General features: G+C 34.5%; 1 protein-coding gene across 2 annotated transcripts; it reads right to left on the bottom strand.

Moving 5' to 3' along the window:
- Positions 1–1097: 1097 nt before the first annotated feature.
- On the bottom strand, positions 1098–15224 carry LOC134661113 (kynurenine formamidase). Of its 2 annotated transcripts, none has more exons than XM_063517061.1 (5): positions 15114–15224; positions 5322–5456; positions 4897–4998; positions 2941–3154; positions 1098–1599 (listed from the first exon to the last, which is right to left on the bottom strand). In XM_063517061.1, the coding sequence occupies exons 2-5, from the start codon at positions 5437–5439 to the stop codon at positions 1140–1142; spliced, it is 894 nt and encodes a 297-aa protein (XP_063373131.1). In that variant the 5' UTR covers positions 5440–5456; positions 15114–15224; the 3' UTR covers positions 1098–1139. The 2 variants fall into 2 exon arrangements, with proteins under 2 accessions (XP_063373131.1, XP_063373130.1); XM_063517060.1 differs by having other exon boundaries at positions 5322–5453; positions 15114–15221.
- Between the last annotated feature and the right edge of the window lie 10546 nt (positions 15225–25770).

Genomic DNA, 25770 nt, shown 5'->3' with positions numbered 1-25770 from the left:
ATAGAGGCGACCATTTAGACAGTTAAAATATTCTTTGATATTTTTCTTTTTAATTGATGGCTTTTTAAGTAAAGTAATAAATTATGTAAAATAATAAAATAAATAAGGAGTGATCAAAATCTGTTTTACAATTATAAAGAGTTAAATTAAAAGAGAGTCGCTTTTACAACTGAGATGTAACAAGAGATCTACTTACACCTTTAAGTGGAAGTTTCAGCACATACGCCGTTTCGTGAACCGAAGATTTCTGCTTGGCGGGATTGGCCCTTAGGATTCAAGAAATATGACATTATATACTGTGTATTCATATTCGACATATTTCGACTTGCATAACAAACCATAACAAATATATAGGTAAGAGAATGGATTCACTCTTATAGTATTAAGCTACGTTATATTCCTTAAACAAATTCCTTGCAGCATCACCTCGTTTTAAGTTTGTATGTGGCTATTAGGTTGTCCTTATACACCGCGTATACACCGAAGCATATGATCAATTAAACGCCAAATGTGTTTTAAAATAATATTTTAAACCAATGATTTTTTTTTAGTGTACCAATGTTCTTATTTATTGTCGTAGGTATCAATTAATCCAATTATACAGAAATATCAACAGAATACATTAAAATAATTAATTTACCGCCTTGAGCAATAAAATTGACAAATTAGATAGAATTTCCATAAAGTCATTTGACGTAAGAGAAACAGTTTATTTTGGTCGAGTCAAGACTGGTAATAAAAAAGAAAATAAGGATCCCCTACAAGCGTTTCTCTTGCTCCAGGGTTTATCTTACATGTTTTAATTGCTCTTGAGTGTAAATGCTTACGCAATATTACATTTATTGACTACACACAAGTCTTAAATCTTAATTAAACTACGTTAATTAACAGTCTTCTTCGTACCCACTAGTACCTAGTTAGATTATACTTAAATGTATAAAAATATTTGCTCTTGAAATGCCATTTGAACACAATATTTATTTTAATCAACACGCTAGACAAATATGATCGCTTGTGACTTTTTCTTAAAAGCTTTCACGAAAAAAAATTTTTATCTACTTATTAGGCACACAACTTACCAAGAATTCCAAGCCAAATATAAGTATATTATGATTTATATAATTAACATTGATAGATCATCACAAATGCTTTCTTATGTCATGTACCAGTAGGTTTTTGAGATAATTGTCGTCATTTGCGAAACATTCTACTATATCGAAGTGGTCCACCTCATCCTTAATTTCGAGGTACATGTTAGCGGTCAGGCAAGTGTTTAGCAGAAGTTCATAGAATTCTCTCGACTGTTTTTTGAATACTGGGCTATCGTTTTGTCCAGCCAAGATGTATAGTCGTACTCTTCTAGCTTGCAGGTGCGTGTAGCAGTCGAACTGTGGGGAGAGCGGGACAGCCCACTCGGTGGGAAGTTGGACGGCGTCATTGACGGAGGTGAGGACTAGTTCGCGGAGGTCGTAGATGCCGGAGATCAGGAAGGCGCCCTGCAGGTGGTTGGAGCCGGGCGTGTTGTCCAGGAAGTCGGCGTCTGACAGGAGCTTTGCCACCAAATGGGCGCCGGCTGAATGGCCAGCGAAGTATACGCCTCTGTCGAAATAAATAAAATATTATCAGATTAGATCAGACTACGCGTCAAAAGTATACCAATACCATTCTATAATGACTTAACACAACGGGTATGTCTATTATTTAGAACAATTAGACTGTAGCACATACTTAAGATCGCGAACTGTTGTAGAGATTTAGATATATCCACGGTATCTCTATTCGGAAGGTGGCAGATACTTTTGGCGCGTTGTTTCATCCGCTACTATTGATGCTGACTGAACAAGAGATCATCTTGCAGCAGTTTCTTTCTTTAAAAGTACAAAAAATAAAAGTGCTCATGTAGTCCCATTTGTAAAGTCCCTCTTTCGGTAACTTCAGGTAATAAGATAGCAGCGAGTTGTGTAGAAAATATAAACATATAATAAGTAAGTACCTACTCGTACATTGTATTTCGGATACTTCTTAAGCTGTTTCACGTAATTTGCATTTACATATATATTGAATACGTTGCAAAAAAAACTGCTCAATATTATATTATGTTAAATTGATCTATAAAGTCCTGCAATATATCTGAAAAGTCCCTCTTGAAGCAAAATTCGTAATTAAGAACTGGTTAAAAGTCTTAACTACAATCAAACTGAGATGCTGTTGAAGGTCATCACCTAACTTACATGCTAACAATCTTTGTAGCCTTACACGCACACGCACACATACACACACACACTCACTCACACATGCACGCACGCACGCATCCACCCACAATTTTTTCTTTCCTTTTCTTTTAATTGCTTAATTTCTCTAACTATTACATTCATTACCTCTATTCTATTAGATTAGTCATTAATTCTTTACTTAACCTTCACTTTACTAATTTCAATTCCGGCCACCACGTGACAGGCATAGCCTAGTGTGGGGGCCACTGGACATTATGTATTATTAATAAGGTTTTTTCTTTCAAATAAATATTATTCTTATTCTTATTCTTATTTATTAGGTAAAAATATCAACATTGGCACAAATGTATACGAGTAGATAGTATTAGTTATCACTAGTTAGAGTCGTTAGAGTGATGCAATCGAAACAATTGATGGCGGAGCATGATTATTTCGTCATTCTTTACATTCTCATCTATAAATATGTATGATTAAAATATCATATTAAAATACTAATGTAACTAAGTATAAAAATCTAGGAATGAATAAAAAATATACTCGTACCTAAACTAAGTACTTATCATCAGAAATCAAATTACCTATCATTAATTTCATCATATAACTTTACTGTTGCTTACCAGCTCCATAATTATATTATCTGCCTAACGGCAAAACATGAGAGCAGTTACTTTAAAAATAATTTAGATGTTAACAAGAGACGCCGTACCTCGATCCCATTTTGTCAGCGTACTCGAACACGAATCTGGCGGCAATCTGTATCTGCTGAACGATCTCCGGCAAGGTGGCGGATGGACACAAGTCGTAGCCCACCACCACGGTCTTGACACGTGCCCGGTACAGCGGGCCAGCCGGGTAGCGCGAGATCTCGCGGTTCAACTCCTGCCAGTAGCCGCCGTGCACGTACACGAGGATTGGCGAATCTGAAATATTTCCATCGAGCATTATCAGTTAGCTAAGTATAGTTATTTATAAACTCTCCGAGCAAAACTTCCAGCCAGAATTAAGATAAGATAAAGATAAAAAGATAGTTTATTCCAGTAGGCATAATTACAATGCGCTTATGAACGTCAAATAAAGCTAACCGGCTCCAACCCTACACCTCTGCCCCGAGAAGATTTAAATCCCCCCTCAATTGGAGGAGGGTATCCCAATATGGGACCGGCAACAAACTCGGCGAGACACATCTTTTCAAATAAAAATTACATCTTATAATTAACATACATTACGAGAAAATAAGGAAAAAAATACAATTTAAATGACTATAGAATTCATGCACATAAGGTGTAATAGAAATTTGATTAAAAAAAATATACATAATATGTACATGGAATCATACAAATACGTAGCTCTTTCAGAAAACATTATCAATTCTTACAAAAGGAAAAGAAAACAAAGTTATTAAAAGAAATGGGAAAACATCCGATTGATTGTTATGAATTACCAACATAAAATATTTGATGTGCTTTCTTACCTGAGCTAGGTCACCTATAACTCTATACATAATACAATGTTTTTAATTGCTACTACTTTTTATTAGTTTCTGGTTTGGACCATGCATATTTGTATGTCAAGTACCTAGTCCTCGACTCTGTAATAAGCCTTCAACATCAATGACTTTTTTAAGTAATTCTTAAGAGCTGGAAAGGGTAATCTTAAAGCATACTCAGGTAATTTCTTATAAAAATGTACTGTACTTTACGGACACGAAACTTTCTGATAGCAAGCTTATTTTTATTTCTAGTGTTAAAGTTATGGATATTCTTAGTGAAGGAGTCTAGATTCTTAATAACATAAATAATACTATCATAGATGTATTGGGAAGCTACAGTTAAAATATTAATTTCTTTGAAAAGTTCTTTTAATGATTCACGCGCTCTTAAGTTATATACAGGGTGACATTTAAGTCGTGATCAGTAATATGTTTTTCTAACTCCATAAACAACGAGCAATTTAATGCCTCTACTCTTACTAAAATCAGACAAGTTTTTTTTTGTTTATTTTTTGTCATTTATTTTACTTTTATAAGTGAATTTAGGATATTACAACGGCTTATTAAGATATTTAAATTAGTAAATTGAATCGCCTCTTTGAATCGGAACTGTCATTGACATCAATTTTGTCATTTGTTCCAGTTAGAAATAAAATTTACTTAATTTTTCATTTGAAATATCTTACAAAGCTGTTTAAATACCACATTGCCACTTGTAAAACTAAAATAAATGACAAAAAAAAATCTTGTCTGATTTTAGTAAGAGTAGGGGCATTAAATTTCTTGTTGTTTATGGAATTAGAATTACGGGTTTATGGAGTTGGAGTTACGACTTAAATGTCACCCTGTATAGAACGAATGGCTCTCTTTTGCAAAACAAATATAGTCTGTATGTCAGCTGCTTTGAACTGGCCTTCCCTGAAGTACATTGTAGTACCTACTAACTACTAGTACGAATCAACACTCTTTTAAGAAAGTATCATCAAAAAATTGAGCAAGAGCCAGAATTTGCAACAAACTGTACTCATTAAATACCGCCCAATTGTAGGTAAATGTCGCAGTGCTTGATATTTTCATCCCAACAGCTGCCACCTGACCTTGATTCTTAGCAATAGATGTCATTAAAGTCTCTCCCCTATTGTAGCTAAATGATGTTTACTTTAAGTAACTTACCGTTTGGTAAGTCGGTGCCGAAAATATCTAGTTTCTGATTTAAGGTGATTCCGTATTCGATCTCGAGTTTATGAGGAATGTTGTTGGTTGCCTCTTCACTTGCTGAAAAATAGAATTAATATTTGATTAATACTATTGTCATACCATTTCACGTCTGATAGAGTATGTGCGGAAAGAGAAGAGCCGTGGATCGTATGGGGCCCAATACATTCCACGATTCTTCTCTTTCCGAACAGACTCTAGCTAATTTAATAGGGCAAAAGTGTATTATTACTAGGTACATATGAAGTATATCTTTGACAAATTAAAATTACTTATTATGTAACTGATGATTTCCATAAACCATGATACTTATTCGTTATCTGCTCTCTAACCTCTAACTATCTATACCGCCCTACTACCCATGGCCTACTCTGTCTACGCACCTGCCGTTACTAGTTGTACGTGGTTTTGGAGCACCTCCTGCGAGGTGGCGAAGCGCGTCGACCACCGGCTCGGAGAGTATTCCCTCTCCAGGTCCGATGGGTCAATTATAACTGACATGGCGATCCCGTCTGCTACTGAAACCAAACATGTAAGTTACCGAACGCCCGGGCGAAATTTATTTTCCAGCTGGGATGCCAAACAGTTTTAAACATAAAATAAAAAATGCTCTTTAGTGGGTACAGTCGCCATCAGATATATCGGAGGGCCCAAGGTGCTTAAAAATATCTAAACACGCACTCTAAGGCCTTGAAAACAGAGGCGATATATTTGTAGAGTAAAATACTTATTACATTGCCCATCAAATATCTGATATTCTTCAAAATGAGAAAGTTCCATTTTATCCACAAGAATGGCAAAGTAAGTTGATGCAAATTTTGAGCTGTTTATCACTGGACTGGTAGAATTTATTTTTAAATGTTGAATTTTTAATGATGATTGATAAGATAAACATTTAATAGCGTTCATTGTGATTTTATTTGTAATTGTTAACACTTGATATTTTTTCGCGTAGGTGTTTCTCTTGTGTTGTCTTGTGTTTCACTCGGTAGAAAAGTTTGTTTAACTCTCCTGCCCTGAACCTCAAGATTCTACTAATCGAACCACTCGGTATAGTTTGTAGCTTTCTAGTAGAGCCCGAAGGCTTATCCTATTGTCTATTGTTCAGTAAAACCGCACGTGCTACTTACCTGCAAAAAAGGGTCCTAATTATTCTATTTGGCACCTGAGCGCGGGCTAGTCCAACGCTCAAAAAACCAGTGTAGGTGCGCTCTCCGATAACGCGCCTTTGTTACGCATCTCGAGGACACATTTTAGACTGGTTCTGTAGCGTTCGACTCGCCGGCACTCAGTAACCGAAGTACCGATTTTTTATGCAGGTGGTTGTGGCACGTGGCACGAGCGGTCCTTCGGGCTCTATTAGAAAGCTACAAACTATACGCTCGTGGTTCAATTTTGAGATCTTTCTCTTACTCGGGTACTATACTATAGGGTACTGTACTATACTAAGACGATACTTTTCAAAGCGCCATCTAAAAAAATTCTGCGGACAAAGGCGTAATATATTTCGTAATATATTTTTTATGAATATTTGTAAACTCCCAATGTATTTCTTATCGGCACGATGGTAAAAAGAAACGTTAAGTCGACTCATACAGTATCCGCCAATCATGAAACATAGAAGCAAAAGAAGATACATATTTAAAGCAATATATTTAAGGTAAGCACTCCTCCTTTCAACCTACTATTTAAATTGTTCCCCAAAATAAAGGTAGGGAGACTGCTATTGGCCACTACATAGTAATTGGCCATTCTTAACAATAGCACTTCTATTGGCATGTTTCTTTCTGATTTATTAGGAGTAGAAGTACCAATAACTATAGGTTTATTCAGATGTTAAGAATACATTTTATTGGAAATGGTGGCCATGCTTCAGGTATCTAATCAATTATTGTTTATTATGATATTAATAAATTCAATTTATTATTCATTTAATTTATTAAATTAACGAAAAAAAACAATAATTTTAAATCAATCTTAATATGTGATGTGATGGTTATGATTGGGTTGATTATTTATAAAACATAATAGTCTGTGCGGAAAGAGAAGAGTCGTGGAATGTATGGGGCTCAATACAATCCACGACTATTCTCTTTCCGCACAGACTCTACATAGAATAATTAAATAATAAACGTTAATTCCTTACACTTCAATAAAATAAAACATAACTTCACGGTTCCAGTCTCTTATCAGAGAGATGCGAGAAAGATTTTCTTTGCTATCGAGTGTTTTTTTTTTTAGGTACAAAAAAAGTTCACCCCAACAGTGTGTGCCCGTCGTTAATGATTTATACCTATACTGCCTACACGGGATTTACATTGACGCATACGTTTCTTATGCGAGAGTTGGTCGTGACTAACCTTTCTTTTCTTTAAGGCCCAGTATGTTCGTGTTCTTCTCTCACTCTCACTGAGTGTAAGCGTTAGCGAGATCATGCGAGATGGAACTCCGTGCCCGGTAGTGCGCATTATCATGATTTCATATTTAATTTATTGTACGTTTAAAAAAAATCGATACCTACGTTCCCTCAAACATGACATTGCCGATTTTTAGAAGCAATTTGCATATTTTTGGCTTTTGTGCATAATTTGTTACAATTTTATAAAGTGCCTTTTATACCTATGTTCGTGATTTTTGCCTATGGAGCGAAATTAAAAACTCAGGATTTAATCAGTCCCTCGAGAAAGGCTTCAAGATTGCTAATTTAATTTATGGCAGCCGTATTGTGATTAAAAAAAGCACAGTAATTTTTTTAAACTCCGTTTCTGAACCTACGGCACTTTAACCGCTTTGACTTGTCCCCGGTCGGGCGACTTAAAAGTGGATGTTTTACAGAAGCTAGACATTCTGTGAAATGAATTCAACTGTCGTCTAGACTGAATACCTACAAAGCTTTATATGTGAAACAGCGAGCTCAAACCACTAAGCACTTTAACGATGATAAAAACAAGTTTTTGGCAGCGTCACGTGCACGCAGGTTTATTTCCAGCTGATGTTAATGATCAATGTTTGACTTGTTCTTTAATTACATCGGAGAGGGGGAACAGTCTTAGAAACTCAAACCTAGACGGCGCCATAGAAAAAAAATACATAGATTGCTCACTCCATACATCAGTTTTAGTACCAAAAAGACTATTAGCATCTAGCAGCGGAACTATAAGTACTGCTACTTGACAATAGATGTAGCACTGACCGGAAAGTCTTATGCTGTTGAGATAAGACTTTCCGGTCGGTGCTACATCTATTGTCAAGTAGCATTACTGATAGTTCCGCTACTCGATGCTAGATGTAGACACTGAAATTAATAGTCTAACTGATATATGGAACTATGGTGTGAGCACTCTTGTCTTACTATATTTCTCTATGACGGCGCACAGGGAAAGCTGTCGCCGTAGTGGATTACATACAAGTTTTGTATGTAATCGATTACGGTACCAAATACACCTTTAGATAATTATATTTAGTTTTACGTTCAGTTATTAGTTTGTAGGTATAACCTATAGTGCAATTTTAAATGATACATTTAAAGTAATATTTTGCGTTTAATAAGATAGTCATAATACTTAATTCAATCGATCTGTTCTGTGATAGGTAGCTTTTAAGGCCTGAGTGGACGCTCGAGTTGGGCGTGCAGCGAGGCGGGGCGTGCGGCGTGCATGTTAAACAAATGCAAGCGTATAGGAGCGGCCTTAGTGCACGCTGCTCAAATCACTTGTGAGCCCGACGCCACGCTGCACGCCCCGCCGAATGCTCCGCTTCGAGCGTCCACTCAGGCCTTACACTTAGTTCTATACGCAAACTAATAAGTCAAGACTTCTCCCACTGTTAACTCTTACATGTATTCTATACTGTTTTATTTATTTAATGTTTTTTCTTTTGTTCTTCTCGTTCACTAAACCCTTTCTACCTGTCAAGCAAGACAAGCAAAATATAACTGTAAGTAAAATAAGTATGTATTACTAGATTTGTAATTTTGCACGCCATGTAGGTACTCTACGCAGCTTCTATGCGGTTTCTATGTTATTACCTAACTTGTTACTCTAGCTGTAAGTTTTCCTAACATATTTAAAATAAAATATATATATTTTTTTTCAAAATCACTTAAGTTGTAGATGCCGCTTAAACTAATTTAGTAATCTTTAATTAGTAGGTAGTAACTAGAGGATAAAAACTCGAACAATAGAAGTATTTTTTTTTAATTACTTACATAAATGATCTTGAACCGACCTCCTATTTATCTTACCAAGATCACCTTAGTGGCTCACTGCTGGATCTGCATTTAGTGCACTTAAATAGAAACCTAATAAATAAATAATTAATAACAATTATGCCCGATAAACTATACTAAAATTTTCAATACTAGGCTCCACCAGTCATGTGAATGTTATGATAAATGCGTTACTAACTATTCAATTGTTTCTACAAAATAACTTACTGTAAATAGATAACATATCTAGAATAAACAAAAGAACAAAATCACGGATATTATCTTTTTGTTCTCCATCACGCAATAAGCCGCAACTGCCAATAAAAAACTCATTCAATAGTTTAGCGATTTCTTGCATCATACATTCCAAATCAAATTGGTTTTGAAATGGCGGTTATGTGACGTAGGTACCCGTGGTAGGGCATAATATAGGTTAGCTACTACTTAGCATAGATTTTCGTATATTTTACATAAAATAAGGAAACTTGTGTTATCAATCAAATTACATGTTAGCTGTAGGTACCTGAAAGGCTACTAGTTAAGCGTTGGTAACCTAGCGGTTAGGCATAACTACCTACCCTACCCCATCAATAATTTCTCACAAAACGACTCAGAAGAAGTGAAGTCAGCATCAAAAGTAACCGGTAAGATAAGAACTACGTCTCATTGCCTGTAACACGAGCAAATAATTAAAACGTATATACTCCTCAAACTATAAAACTTCTGTTAAACAACTTTTAAAAATAATGAATCCTTCAGACTTCCTCTTTTTCATACAAAATAAATATTGCCTTCAATGTACGCTGACATCATGTGTTTGGCGTTGCTTGTCCTTGTCACGCTTTAAACATAACAAAATTTGCAATACATTACGTCTTAGAATAAATTTTAAAGTGTATAAATCAAAACATAAGTTTTTTTTTTAAAGTTGTTGAACAAATGTTGGTCAGTTTGAGGATTACAGGCTACAGTTTAATTTATTGCTCCTGTTACAAGAAACACCCTGTATGTAGAACAATTCGACTGTGACAGATACTTTTAAACGCAAACTGTTAAGATAAGTATATCTCTATTTGGAAAAGTATTGCAGCATACTTACAGGTACTTTTGGTGCATTGTTTCATCCGCTACCATTGATGTTGACTGTATAGGTAATAAATCAGCCAACAGACCAACAGTCTATCGCAATAGCGATCTTTCGCACAATCGTTTATCACACGTTTGTAATTCTTTGTAGGTCGTACACGTATCCATTATCATCTAATACGATGTATTGTCAACTAAATTCAGTCGACAAAGTATCATGCCAATTAGTTGAAGTTTTGGTGACGGAAGCAATACAATTAGTTATAGAATGATAATTTATTATGCTGCCTTAATTACTTTAAAAATAGAAATATCAGTAATTAGCGATAAGCAAGTAGGTAGGACGCTAATTTGTGCACTTACTAGATTCCATGACGTGAGTAGTAAGATACTTTTACAACTACGTCGTGCCCGCACGATCGACTGCCTAACAACTAATTATATGACCACATGTAACCTGACACCGGTAGAGCGTTGTTCTAAGGTATCGATATTGAATTTCCTAACATTGCAACTGCATAAATAGAGGTAAACCACACATATGTATGTATAGACTAATAAAACTTAACGTCAGTAGTTTGGTGTCTTCAATTAATCACATAGGTACTACCTATCGAGTGAGCGAATTGTTTAGATATTATTTATGTACCTAAACAATTTGTTCAGACCAATAATTTCTATGAAATTTACAAAATAGGTTCAAACTACATAAAAATTTCCATCTAGCTGTGGGCTAGACAGCAATAGCTAAGCCTGTTTTCAGATTTATGTATATTAAGTAATCGATTCTTTCGTGCTGATAGTAGGTAGATGCCGCTGCGTGATAATGTGATAAGGACAAATACTCGTAATTTACCCCGACTGAATATCCAAAGCAAAAAATATTCTCGACTGTTTCCTCGTTTAAAGGTTAACCAATACCAAAGAGTTATTGATTGTAATATAAACTTGGTCAACCAGATCTTGACAGTAGAAAAAGGCAGCAAATTTGAAAAATGTAGGCGCGAAGGGATATCGTCCCATAGAAAATTTGAATTTCGCGACTTTTTTTACTGACAAGGTTTGGTTGACCAGCTATAGATGTAAAGTCAAGTTTGAGGCTCGAACCAGGTGGCGCTGTTATGTGCCTTATGGCCAATATGTTTAGTTGTCACTGAATCGTCAAAATGCCAAAATAATTTATATACTAACTGAATAAGTCATAAAAATAAATTCATAAAAAATATTGCCAATCTTAAATAATAACAGTAAAATAGAAACATTTCCAACACATTAAAAATCTCTTTACCTACAAGTCAAGGTACTTTAAAAATATATTATTATGTTTAAAATTTGAGATTGAATATATACATCTGTCTATAAGTAAAATTGACAGCTTTTTCTCAAATTGTAGGATTAGAACTGATTTATTTTTTCTATCTGGAAATTTATTATATATTTTGCTTGGTAAAGAAAATATTAGGTTTTTTAGGTTTACCCTACGGGTTTACCATAGATTACTTCTTACTTAAGATTATAGAACAGTTTAAAATTATTTTAGTCTTTTAAAATAAGGTTTTTACAGCTATATTATTTATTATAGATCAGTTTGTGTATCTTGGTATAGTTACATTAAAGTTATTTGAATGCAGTCATGTTCTCAGAATTTGAGTATAATATGAATTTGGTGATGAGTGACCCACCCAATTTGACTGGAAACTAGTATTGACCATACTCGTATATGAATACCAGATTCATAAATTTAAGTAATTAAACGTACATCCAAGTACATTACCTTATACCTAATGTAAAACATATATAGTTTATAAAGAAAGTATTTGGATGCACACTCTATATTGTTCGTTGACATTGGCCAACCCGTGCGTCCGGTTTAACAACTTCTCATCGAGAACTGATACCTAAATGTCAACGATTTAACCATCTCTGTGGTTGAAATCGGTAAAAAAAAGCAAAATTGTGTTATGACTTAAGACACACAACTTTCTAAGCAAATAAAATTACCAAAACTTAATATACAGACTAGCAGTAGCAGGGTAATCGAGGAGAGCAAGCGTTTTTAGGGTTCCGTAGTCAACTATGGAACCCTTATAGTTTCGCCACGTCCGTCCGTCTGTCTGTCTGTCCGGGGCTTTGCTCCGTGATCCTTAGTGTAACTTGGCATGGATATATAAATCAATAAATCCGACAAAGTCGTACATAAAAATCTAAAAAAAATTTTTTTAGTGTATCTTGTGTAATTTTTTTTCGCTTCTACCCTACAGTGTGGGTGGGGTATCATTGGATAGGTTAGGTTAGTGTTTTGAGTGTTTTTTTTGTAATATTATTATTTTTGCATAGAGATCCACATTGATATAGGTTTATAGATATCGTCTTCTTCGTATGAAGTAATTTGTAAACGAGTATAAATAGATGAGAACAATTTTTATAAATTTTTGTCGGTCGAACGGCGAAATAACTGCTTTGGATTGTAAGATGTTATTAGAAAATTTCCCTAGGCAGTTTATTTCTCCGTAATATGGTCCGGTAACAATAATAAATATTGGATACCTAATATTAATTTTCCGTGCGTATTTCAATCCAGAGGTTAACCTTACAAATCGAAACGTCTACATTTTTTGCCGTAACTTATACAGGCCGTTTTAATTATTATGTCTGTAGATACTCTGAGAGGTGAATATTTAGGTCATACTTAACAACTTTTACTATGAGTCCCCTGTTTTAAAGCACACTCAATACCAGAAATATATAATATTTTATATTATATTTTGAATATACCGGCCAAGTGCGAGTCGGACTCGCGTTCCAAGGGGTCCGACTTACGCTTGACTGCACATTTCCATAGGTATTCCTGTCGTCTATAGGTAAAGAACTATTTTGTGTATTTTTTTCATAATTAAAGGGGGAATGTTAATTTTTCGGCTATTTTCTTAAATAACTTCTAACCTATTTATTTTAAAATTATAATAAATATATATTTGAAACTATCAAAATGAGCTCTTTAAGCAGAGAAAATAGGCTGTGACAGACGGACAGACAGTGGCCTCGACCTCGTGGGTTCCGTTTTTTTCCTTTTGAGGTACGGAACCCTAATAAAGAAATATTGTTTTCGATGAAATTCCCAGTTCTATCAGGAATAAAAAGAAAAGAAATGGGATGTAGAAGTGTGACGGGCACTTTGCAGTTTGCACCCAGTACAGATGGCGGTAGTCATTTCGAATAAAACATAATATTTAGCATAGTAGTTTTTTCAAATATCAAAGGGCCTCGATAGGGAAAAGTACTTACTACTGCTCGAGTTTACCTACTTGTATGACCAATTTCACAATAAACTTATAGAGAGCGGTTCAATTGAGATAAAAGAGTAGATAAGAGTTGGGACGCCAAATATGAGTGCCTAAGGTAAAGCATCGCTCGTTTTATTTTTAGTTAATTTTATCGTTCTCAGTAAACATGGCCGGTATCAAACACCTACTCGAATACATTATAATTTATAATACAATAATGAAGATGTATGTATTTAAATTCAAGGGCAACAAGTCAAAGAGATTAAGAGTCTGTGCGGAAAGAGAATAGTCCAACGACATTCCACAATGTATGGGGCCCAATACATTCCACGACTCTTCTCTTTCCGAACAGACTCATAAAGCCAATATCGTAAATTAATGAGTTACTTTAATAACTTGTATAATATGTTGACCGTTTTAGGGTTCCGTAGCCACATGGCAAAAAACGGAACCCTTATGGATTAGTCATGTCTGTCTGTCTGTCTGTCCATCCGTATTGTCACAGCCACTTTTTTCCGAAACTAAGAAGAATATACTGTTGAAACTTGGTAAGTAGATGTATTCTGTAAACCGCATTAAGATTTTCACACAAAAATAGAAAAAAACAATAAATTTTGGGGATTCCCCATACTTAGAACTGAAACTCAAAAAATTTTTTTCCTCTAACCCATACGTGTTTAAAAATGATATTGGGGTTTCTAATATATTTTTTTTTATACTGAATAGTTTGCGCGAGAGACACTTCCAACGTGGTAAAATGTGTCCCCCCCCCCCTGTAACTTCTAAAATAAGAGAATGATAAAACAAAATATATATATATGATGTTGGTACATTACCATGCAAACTTCCACCAAAAATTGGTTTGAAGGAGATCTAGTATCTATTTTTAGGGTTCCGTATCTTAAAAGAAAAAAAAACGGAACCCTTATACTCCTTATAGGATCACTTTGTCGTCCGTCCGTCTGTCTGCCAAGACCATTTATCTCGGAACGGGAACTGAAATTAAAACCATATACCTACTCAAATCTACAGTTCCTTGAAGATGTGAAAAAATCAAACTTATAACGTAAACAATGATACGGCCGTTTAATGTCGCATTAAACGTATATTTCGACACTCTCAAGGGAATCGAAAATGATAGGGTTAACCTAATTAATGTTATTTTAAAAAGAATATTGAAGGATTAAAAAAATCAATATAACTACCCGAAGAAGCAGAAAACGGCTGCGCGTACTAAATTAAATTTATTTAAATTATTAATAAGTATTATTAAATTTAATAATACTTATGTACTTGGTAAGGTAGTGTCACTGCACAATTAAACGGCCATGCGTTTCAACTGTTTTTGCTATTATGTTAGAATGAGTTTCCAGTTTATTTTACAATTTTATACGCCATTAAAATCTTAAATTTTGAAGCTACCACATTAATAAGATAAGATTTCCATACAAACGGTGGTTTGGCGCGAAGCATGTACCTATCGTTCATATTTAGGGGTCACAAGCATAGTTAAAATTTTACTAGAAAATAACCAAGAATTTAATTCGCAGATGCACAGACCAAGACTCAATTATTTTAATAACAGTAATAAAACTTACCTCAAGTTTCTCCTGTTAAAAGCTTATAAACGAGGAACGTCTAAGCCGGTTTGGTTGTTTGTAAATAAATATTGTTGAGCATGCGCGAGCGCCGCGCCGAGGTTGCGCGAGTAGGGCTTGCAATTCGAATATTCGAATATTCGAATTTGTCGAATATTCGACCTGTTTTGATATTCGAATATTCGGCCGCTCAGGTTTCGAATATTCGAATATTTTTTATTACTATAAAAAAATCTATGTCATCCGCTGTAGTTACAGTTTCTGTGTGTTTTACGGGTATTTACAGTGAATGAGGAACGGTAGGTACCCAAATACGAAGGAAATAATATTTTTACTGTATTCCTCTCGATAGACTTCGTGAATACAGTGAAACCTAACTCAATTTAAAAGAAAACGAAATCAAAAAGTATGTTATTTTTACGGTGCGTAAGTTTTAAGTTAAAGGGTCATTCTGTTTATTCAGTACAAGCGTACGTTAAGCGAATTTTTGAAGTCTACGCCTTGCCACTTATCGCAATTCTCAAATTTAATCATACCAAACCTGCCCAACTTGGTAATCTAACCATGCACCTTTAGCTGACGAATAATCCACCCAGTACTCAACTAACTTTTTCCCTTAAATATTCCAATATTATATAATTAGCCGACCATTAAGAATAATAACTTGCCAAAACAAATAAAGTCAATAAAGATTCAAAATACAATGAAAATAAAAGCCTTTTTACAGGCCTCTGAGTGATTACAAGTTAATTTAAATCGGAAAATAATTACCTAAATAAAAAAATATCTTACATACCTAGGTGTTTGGATGGTTAAAGTTATATTATTTCACGCACCGACGCATTTATAATAAGTTTTATCTAGAAATATTAAATACGTCTAATTTTGGCGTTTTACTTGTTTTTATAAATGTGGGCATCTTATAAATAGTACGATGATAAAATCTAGTCAATTAAGTGGATTTCTGCCAAATATCCTTAGTTTTAGCAATATGTGAAAAAAGCTTTTGAATAAAACGATAATAAACCGATTTCTCGTTCCTTTTCTTATTTTTTATAATATTCGAATAATTATTCGAATATTCGAATACGTCGTCAGAAAAAGTCGAATATTCGAATATCTGAAAGTTTCGAATATTTGCAAGCCCTATGCGCGAGAGCGGCCGAGCGAGCCCGAGTGGCGTGTGGCGCGTCACGTCACGCAGTCTTAATATAACTTGCACTAGTATTCTGTTCTGACCGTGTCAATACAACAATATTCCAAGAGCTAGATACACTTTATGGCTTTTTTATCACCGATAATACCGTGATTAGTAAAATGTTTGTCCCTCACTTAGTTTTTAGAAAAAGCATTACCTATACGTCGGGCATAAACGGGACTCACACATTTTATGCTTCTCTTTTGTTTACCTAGACTGCGCCCTCACAGGCTGGATAATGTTTTTAGTACTTACTTGAGACTCAAATAAGAATCCGTGATAATTATAGCTATGTGATCATATCAAGGTCGTTAACTTTTATTGTATCCTTAAAGCGGTTCTCACAGGTGGAGACGCCTAGTTTACTTCAGTTACTTTCACAGTATTATGTCTTACGGCTTATGGCATACCGGCCTGTGGCAAAGCAGCATAAATAGAAACCATCTTTGTTCTTCATTTAATAAGTGGTCAAACTGTCAGGTCACAGCATTTTCGCGCTTCGGGTACGTTTCAAGGTCTGGATCTGTAGCCATCAACATTTAAGGAGTTGAACCTCATGGAACCCATCATCAGAACTAGAGCTTAAACCAAATATTCCTCCAAAACTTACTTGCTTAACAAATAACGAAAAGGACAAATCTTTTAAAGATCTTTAAACCGAAATCACCAAAATTGAAATATGCGTTGTTAAAGAGTTCCTTTCTGGTCATCACCATCAGTTCCATTTCACGAAATGGCACTGTTTTGGATGAAAATACCCGGAAAATACGGTCGAATTGATAACCTCCTCCATTTTGGAAGTCGGTTATAAAATATACCTACTGCTCTTGGTACAAACAAACACGTTCAGTAGGAACTAATCGTCTTTTCAACGCTACAGGTTGGTTTGCGTTGCGATAAATACTATAAATAGACATTATAAACACGACCATTACTAATGGAGAAAGGAATCTAGGTGTATAATATAAACTATTAACATTATTTTATTGTGTTATTTACACAGACTGTCTTTAATAAGAAACAAGCATTCAAGAGCAATGGAAACGGGTAATTTTCTATGTAAATTTCCACACAAAGCGGCTTTCCCTTGTACCCAGGGCTTTAAATACCGTTAAAAAGTTGGTATCGTTACCACAAGGTGACAGATTTAACGTTAAGTTGTAACTAACGTTAGACCAGGTACCGTTAGTTATACTACTCTTTACCGGTAACAAAATGGTAACGTTAGCAGCTGTCAATTTGAGCTAACGTTAAGTCAAAGGTATCGATACACCATTGTTAACGTTAGTAGGTAACGTTAACAGCTGCTTATTTACCGTTTGATTAACTGATAGGTGCCATCATCGTTGACAATCGAGCGAATGTTCATTCACTCTCAAGCAGAGATGGGTAATTTTAATAACAAAACTTCCGTGAGACAAAGACATATTAAATGGAGATGGGCATTTCGTAATTGATTCCTGGTTCCACGATTACTCGAAATTACTTTGTAATCTGATTACCGATTCCCAGATTACTTTGTAATCTAACAATACCGAATTACTAATAGTGGAGTCAATATAAAGTTAAAGTTACATTAATTGCACAGTAAAATGTTTCTACACGGGTGAATTATATATCATATTGAATACCCGTCTGCGAATTAACAACTTGATATCTGTTCCCGTTTTTTATAAATAACATTTTTTTTTTTTTTTTTTTTATACTACCTAAACAGTAATTTCTAACTAGAATTTTTTTGAAGAATGGGCTATGAAGCTTATACGACTACACGGTCAGAATTTCTCCCGACAATAATATTAATTATAGATTTAATGAAAAAAACAATAATTTTGTAAGTTTTCCATGACCGAGAATATCCCACACTGAGAGAAAAGTTTACTATTGTGGTTAATTTAATAGTATTTGTTTCGATCATGTTTAATTTATCTGCCCGAGGAACTGCTATATTCGCAGAATAGCAGCATGATTTTGGAAACAAACAGCAAATAATGTTCTACACAATTAATGGACACTTCTAGTTTTTTGGCAGTACATAACTGTACAAGTTATTGAAGACTACATACTTATTTTTCTCGCAATAATTAAATCAATTTCCAGCATAAAAAGTCAATGAAGTATGCTGTATTTCCAGGCTTCCACAGAGGCCAAGTCAAACTTTGTTTAAGATGTCAAAAAGATATATCATTTTGTTATCATTCGCCCAACCGTCTCGCTCGCACCAATACATATTTCATCTAGTACGAGTGAAATACACGCGCGAATGATATAAAATGACATCTTTTATAACAAAGTTCGAATTAGCATCAAGGTATATTAGGAAAATATACCTTATGACTTATGGCATTGCGTTAAGGTTTAATAATTCAATGCATAAAGTGTCTGTGTTTATGTGAAAAATGATAGGTGTCAATTTTTATATCTATTCACAAAACGTTTAGAATACAGGATGCACAGTCAGATATAAATAGACCCTTAAAGTCTTACAACTATCTATGATACTGGATCTCAAGCTTATTTGGTTAGTAAGTACCGTCCACCAAGTTATACTTCGAATAGCCACCCGGACAAATTCCAAAGCTAATTTCGAATTTTAAAATTTGACAATTCACGAGAAGAGTAACGTAACGTCAAAGGATATGTTTGTCCCTTTTCAACGATCCTGTCATCCGATGCTTGAGTAGAGAAACTAAAAGAAGCAAATGTCAGCAATTCGTAACGCTTAGTTTTTGTTAGCGATAGCGCATCGCGACATGAGAACTAGTATGAGCCTGGCTCTCGATTACGTATAATTGCAAGGAAACTTGGGATCAAGTTATCTTAGTCAATTTAGAGCAGTTGGAAATCAACTCATTGTGAAATTTTTGAACGTTTTCAAATAATTTGTTGGATTAAGTAGTAAAAGTGTTACAGTATGTTATATATTTGTGATCTACTCACAAGGCCCTTTCATTTGGTACCCCACATGGTATGTTTAAAAGAAAAATGGTAAAAACTTTGCATCACAGTAACTACCCTCACCACTTTCGCGCTTGTCATCTCATATATTTGTGTTCAGGATATTATACTGAATGCACTGATACCAAATATACTCATATCCGAGACGACATGAGCGTAAATTTTTCTAGAAGACTTTTCGAGAAAAGGCCAGGCTACAATATCTTTACAGGTTGATTGATACTGAGTGTATTAACACCATGTTCACCCATATCCAAGACGATATGAACGAAAAGTAACCTAAAGCCACCCTACCAACATTTTCGTAACAATGAGAGATTACACTGATTTAAACTTTCACGATTTTTACACATTATTAAATTATACAACGATACGCGATTAAGTCCCGTTGTATAATTTAATAATGAGAGATTATTTCTTGGAAATAATGTTGTAATATAAACTCCTTGTAGAGCACCTACCTGCGAAGAGATCGTGCTGTCAAAGTTGTTAATGATTTAATATAATATTGTTAGTTAACTAAAGTTTTATTAATGCATCATTTCATCTTATACACCGCGGGATTTAATAACCCGAAAGATTTAAACCACGTATTTTTGACGACAGTACGAGTAAATAATGTTATATCAACATGGGTCCAATTATATATTTTAATTAAACTACTATTTCAGTACAAATTAAATCATATTAATTTACCGCTTCTTTGTGAACAAACCTTTATTCAGAGAGTGAGCGAGTTTAATTAATCTCAAGTAGAGACACAGAGAGCGAGCATGACATTTCACGAATCACTCCGATATCATACGATGCACGGCGAATGCAGTGACATGTGTTCCATGACAAGAAGTGTCAAGTTATGTCTAGGATCATGTTTACGTTGAAATTATTTCAATTGATTGGCACCTCAAAATACCACAAAATGTATCAAAACTTTATTAATTACTACAACAGTAGGTACAGTGCAGTTATTATTGTTGAAACTTTGCGATAAAATCTTTTCCTTTGAGTGAGATAACCAAAGCCATTAACCATGATTATATCCGAAAGAAATCATGTCTCTTATTGTTTTAACTCATACTACAGCTGGAAAGGGATGATTACTTTGTTAAAATCAATGAATGACCTTTTGTTAAAATATCGATCATGCTTATCAGTACGTATTTTAAATTCTCGATGTGTTGATTTATACTGAGTAAAGTAAAATAAACAACTATGTTAAACAATTACGCTTTTTTATTAATTTAATGAATTAGGTTTTCACACCTGAGGATGCCGAAGACCGGGCAAAGTGGAGAAGGCTGAGCAGGAAAGCGGACCCTGGCGCTAGACCGGGAAAACGCTAGGTTGAAGAAGAAGAATGAATTAGGTTTTCGAAGTGTGTACCACCGTTTTCAGCACAAAGATTTAATTTTAAACGGATTTCATTATTTAGGTTTACAAAAGTGTTCTTTATTTCTTCGGAAGCCGTTCGAATTTTTATTAATAATTCTTCTCCAGACTTCACTGGTGTTGAGTATTCCTTCCTTATCTTTCAGAGTTCCCCATAGAAAAAAAACCAATGGCGTTAAATCGGGTGACCGGGCGGGCCAGGTTAGGACGTTGCTTCCACGGCCAATCCACCTCTCAGGGTATTGTTCGTCTAGCCAATTTACGAACTGGGAACGAGGCTGAAGTGGGTCCGTCGTGCCGGAAGCACATAGTTCTTCGGGTTTCCAAATCCGTACACAAAGTGAATATCCGCTAAATGAGCCGGAGGATAATGCGGCATGGCGAATTTTATTTATTACAGTCAATCAAATTTAAAGATTTTATCTTGCGCATATCTTGACATCAATTTCGTCATTTTCGTCAAACTATCACCCAGTTATCGTGAAGGTAAATAGTTTGCACTCTCGTGATTGAGAACAGAACAAAATTTCGTTAGAAGTTCGAATTTGGCTAATAACCATGCAGTTAGTGCGTCTGCGTGTAAAATTAGTTGGTGGCTACGTCACGCATAAGGGTGTGTTAGAATTGAGATTTTTTAACTTGTGATTTGTTTTAAATAATTAATATCTTTTAAATTAAGGGTTTTTGGACTATGTGTTATATAACTTTATATACTCTAATTAGGATCTAAAATCGTTGGTTTAAATCTTTCGGGTAATAACCCCCGCGGTGTATATAACCCTATTACCCTTTGAATGACCTTTTTCACGTTTTCTACAGCAATGCAGTCGACTGCAGCAATTTTGAAGCGCCACATTGCTACCGACCGCATTACTGTGGTAAATGTCAAAATCGAAGTTCCTGTCTGGATTTTGGCGTCCATTAAAAATAAATAATCAAAGGAGGTCATCGATCAAATGGCCCGGAGGACAAGCCATCGTTAACTGGTAGAGAATGCCTTATGGCATTAAGTCCGCCTCTTGTACTATAAGGTTTTTCTTTTGTGCAATAAAGATTAACCACTTTATTCATAAACTTTACGGGCCTGATTTAGTTCAATTATGTTTATCCCTTACTTACAAATACATAAGTTAAAGTGACAGATAAGGACAAACGATTATTACTATTATTAGCTAATTGAAGTTTGTAGCGCGTTTATGAATAAGGGGTTAAAGAAATAAAATAAATACAGATGATGACAGTAATTATATACGCATTTTATTACGGAAAAAGATTTAATATTGGGTGTAAATGAAACGGAAATTGGAAATGTAAAATAAAATGATATTAAAATCTCGAGTGTCGGATTCATGTTTTGATATATTTTTTGTATTTTAATAATAGTTTGGATTTATTAAAAGAATGTGACATATTTTGTGGAGATTTCTTTTTAAATATAGTATTTGCAACATAGGTTATCACATCTCAAAAAATCTCTGGTGTGAGAATTCATGTAGAGCTCTCATACATTATGAACTGTGCTGACCAGACTATTTTACAAGCAAGCAGTAACATCAATAAATAGGTGTCTCATTTAATATAATCCGACTAAATTACATTTCAGCAACACCTCCATATTTCACAAAAAAAATCAAGACATTATCCAACCTATATAATCTAGACGTATATTATATCAAAGACGCCTGTACCTAATATAAACCGACCAAGTAACGAATTAGCTATACCATCATATTTAACAAACTAATTTATGACGTTTTGCAACCTTCTTATTTTGGCAAATATATTCCGACACAGCCGGGTGGTATTTTATCTGTCCAATCTCGGTCCATTGTGTATTTGCGTCTCACATTTTGCTTAATGAGAGAGTGAGACGCAATGCATATTGGACAAAGATCTTAAACAAGTAGAATACCACCTCTTTCATTTGATAAACATAAAGAATAATGACAAAAGACTATGAACTCTAACTACTAGAATTAAAGTTGAGTTTTACTAACGTACATAATTATCTTTAATGTATTTTGACTGATTCTATTTCAATTTGACAGAAGCCCTGCCGTATTTATGGTCAATAAGGTCTACTGGCCTTAAAATTGTGTATGAAATTACAAGCAAATATCAGCCTAAAGAATGATAGTGTTAACGTTAGTTTGGTAACGTTAGTTTATCATGTGAATTGGGTAACGTTAACAAGCCCTGCAATAAAAAGTAAAATTACCGGTAAAATTAACGTTAACTAGCTAACGTTATAATAATGTTAAGTTATCAAGTATCGTTACCATTTACTACCGGTAATAAGGTATTTTTATGATTTTAACGTTAAGTAACGTTACTTTATAATGTGAATTGGTAACGTTAACAAGCCCTGCTTGTACCTACTGTAGTTACCCATATATTAAAATGTAAAAAGTTTAAAACTTAACCTGAACCGGCTACGGCTTTTTTCGTATAAAACCTCGACATATTTCGAAGTCGGTTAATTTTTTGTTCTTAACATTGGTGTAGAAATTTGTACCTACCTAGGGTACTGTCACTACCTACTTATCATCCGTATCCATCGTTTGACGAAACAATGTACATACAACTTTAATTTGCGTTCTACATTTTAATGGTAGGTATAGAATCTATTTTTAAGTTATATTCATTCATATTCATATTCTTTATTTGTATTGATCATACATTATCACAGACGCGTTATTTACATTATTATATACAATAGGTATGTCGGAAATATATACAATTAAAATTAGGTATCATTATAAATATTAGAAAAATAAACATAATTAAATTGACAATAGAGTAGCTATACCCCGTTCCAATAAGTTAGGAATAATAATACTAGCTTTCCATTTAACATTAATTAGCCTTCCATGAATTCCTTGACCGAATAAAACGCCTTTTGGATCAGGAAACACTTGAGTTTTTTTATAAAAACCGGCCAAGTGCGAGTCGGACTCGCGTTCCAAGGGTTCCGTACATTACAACATTTTTAACAATATGTTTTTTTTTTTATGAAAAGTGAGTAAAATGTCTTTAAAACACTCATCAAAAACTGCAAATTTCTAATAGGTTTTCCTGTCATCTTTAGGCAAAGAACTATTTAGCGTATTTTTTTTTCAAAATTTTAGACTTAGTAGTTTCAGAAATAAAGAGGGGGGAATGGTCATTTTTTGCCTATTTTATTGAATAACTGCTAAACTATTTATCTTAAAATTATAAATAAAATATATTTGTGATTCTCAAAATGAGCTCTTTCATTTGATATGTAACACGATATAGTTTGGAAAACTTTATTTTTTAATTTTCTCTTTTACCCCCCAAAAGTGGCCTCCATATTTCAAATTAATTTGTTTACGTTACATGTCCGTCTTTGGGTCACAAACTTACATATGTGTGCCAAATTTCAACTTAATTGGTCAAGTAGTTTCGGAGAAAATAGGGTGTGACAGACGGACGGACAGACAGACAGACACGCGAGTGATCCTATTAGGGTTCCGTTTTTTTTCCTTTTGAGGTACGGAACCCAAAAAATGAGATCTGTGGCAATATCCTTTATATCAGACGGTAACATGTTGTAGATGCGTGGGCCTATAATTTGGCAAAAGTTACCTGTTTTCGCAAATCTGTGCCTAGGAATTACAAGTGCCTGCGTTCGTCTTGACGACTCACGCGTAGAGGCAGAAAAGTGTTTCCTACTCCTACCTACTCCTCCTCCTACCTAAAAGTGTTAGGTACGAGTAATATATGTTTCAAAAATATATATTTTTATTATTATTAGTGGGCGCTATTTTCATAATTTTATTAAAAATATACTTTTTTTATTTACTTTTAAAGTATACTTTTTTAAGCATCTTGTTGTAAGACTCATCTTCGCCCCGTGCAACAAAATTGCTCATTCACCTAGGATCTCTGCAATAATGTAATTAAGTGCTATTACAATGTTCATGGTTACAAGGAAAACTAAACGTAATACTTGTTATCTCCTCTGTACCTGATTGTATTCAATTTCATGATTACTTCATCAATCACCTGATATGGTCGAGGTCAACAAATAGGTGTTAGTTTGTCATCCCATCGCGAAATCGCGATCGAATAGGGAGTATTACTGCAATATTTTGCCGCCAGAGTGCAGCACTAGCGACGTAAGTATACCATAGAGTAACTTATACTGTACCTTAAACTGTTTTTTGTCAATTTTACACAGACATTCAAATATGACATTGATACATCAAGGCGGTTTGTTTACAAAGGATCTACCGGGAAACGCGAAATCAAAGCTCAGCTATCTGCCTCTTTATCGCTCGAATATGCAAGAGTGATAGAGAGGTTACATAACAATATTTTGAGTTTCTCGTTTGCGGTAGACCCTTAGATTATGACTTATTGTGGGAGTGGCGCCCCCTACGCAGACTTTCGCGTATTATTCCCTATAGAAACGAGACGTTTAGTTTTAAACAGCCGTAAACTCGAGACTTTAGGTACCTACGTAAGTATTACAGAAGACATAAGATCCACCGATGGACAGTTATATAGTAAGATTGTTGCTGTTTGTTCGTATATTTCTTTACAGAACATTATCAGAATTCTAATTCGGGTACACAGAATGTAGTTGAACAATCCGTGTAATCATTCATAACAATAAGCAATATACCTACATTATTGCTTCAAACGATGCTTTCAGAATATTTTATACATTTTCCTATATTCCTATGAAGAATAAAAATCAGAGAGTAGTAACGGTAGTTAAATTATTTTTATCTCGGGACACTACGCTCAAGATAAAGAATAAGAATAAGAATAAGAATTCGTTTATTCATGGCTAACTAAACTACATTTAATACAAACGTATTTCAAAAAGTATATTTTAAACAGAAGTAGTCTATTCTAGAATACCTCGCCAGATAATAAATTCTATTCTTGGGTTTTCCGCTTCGCTCTAGATTCTCTCTCTCGACATTGCATTTTGCTCCCTTCTCATACAATGTTTTATTATCTATTTCTTCACGACTCATATAATATGCTATTTTCTGTCCGTTACTTTGTCTGCTTGGAATGATGATGATGATGATGATTGATAAAAACTCTCCTATTTCCTGCCTCGGGCCTCAAACT

The sequence above is a fragment of the Cydia amplana genome, chromosome Z, assembly GCF_948474715.1.
Source record: "Cydia amplana chromosome Z, ilCydAmpl1.1, whole genome shotgun sequence".
Classification (NCBI taxonomy): Eukaryota; Metazoa; Arthropoda; class Insecta; order Lepidoptera; family Tortricidae; genus Cydia; species Cydia amplana.
This window is presented reverse-complemented; position numbering and strand designations above follow the sequence as displayed.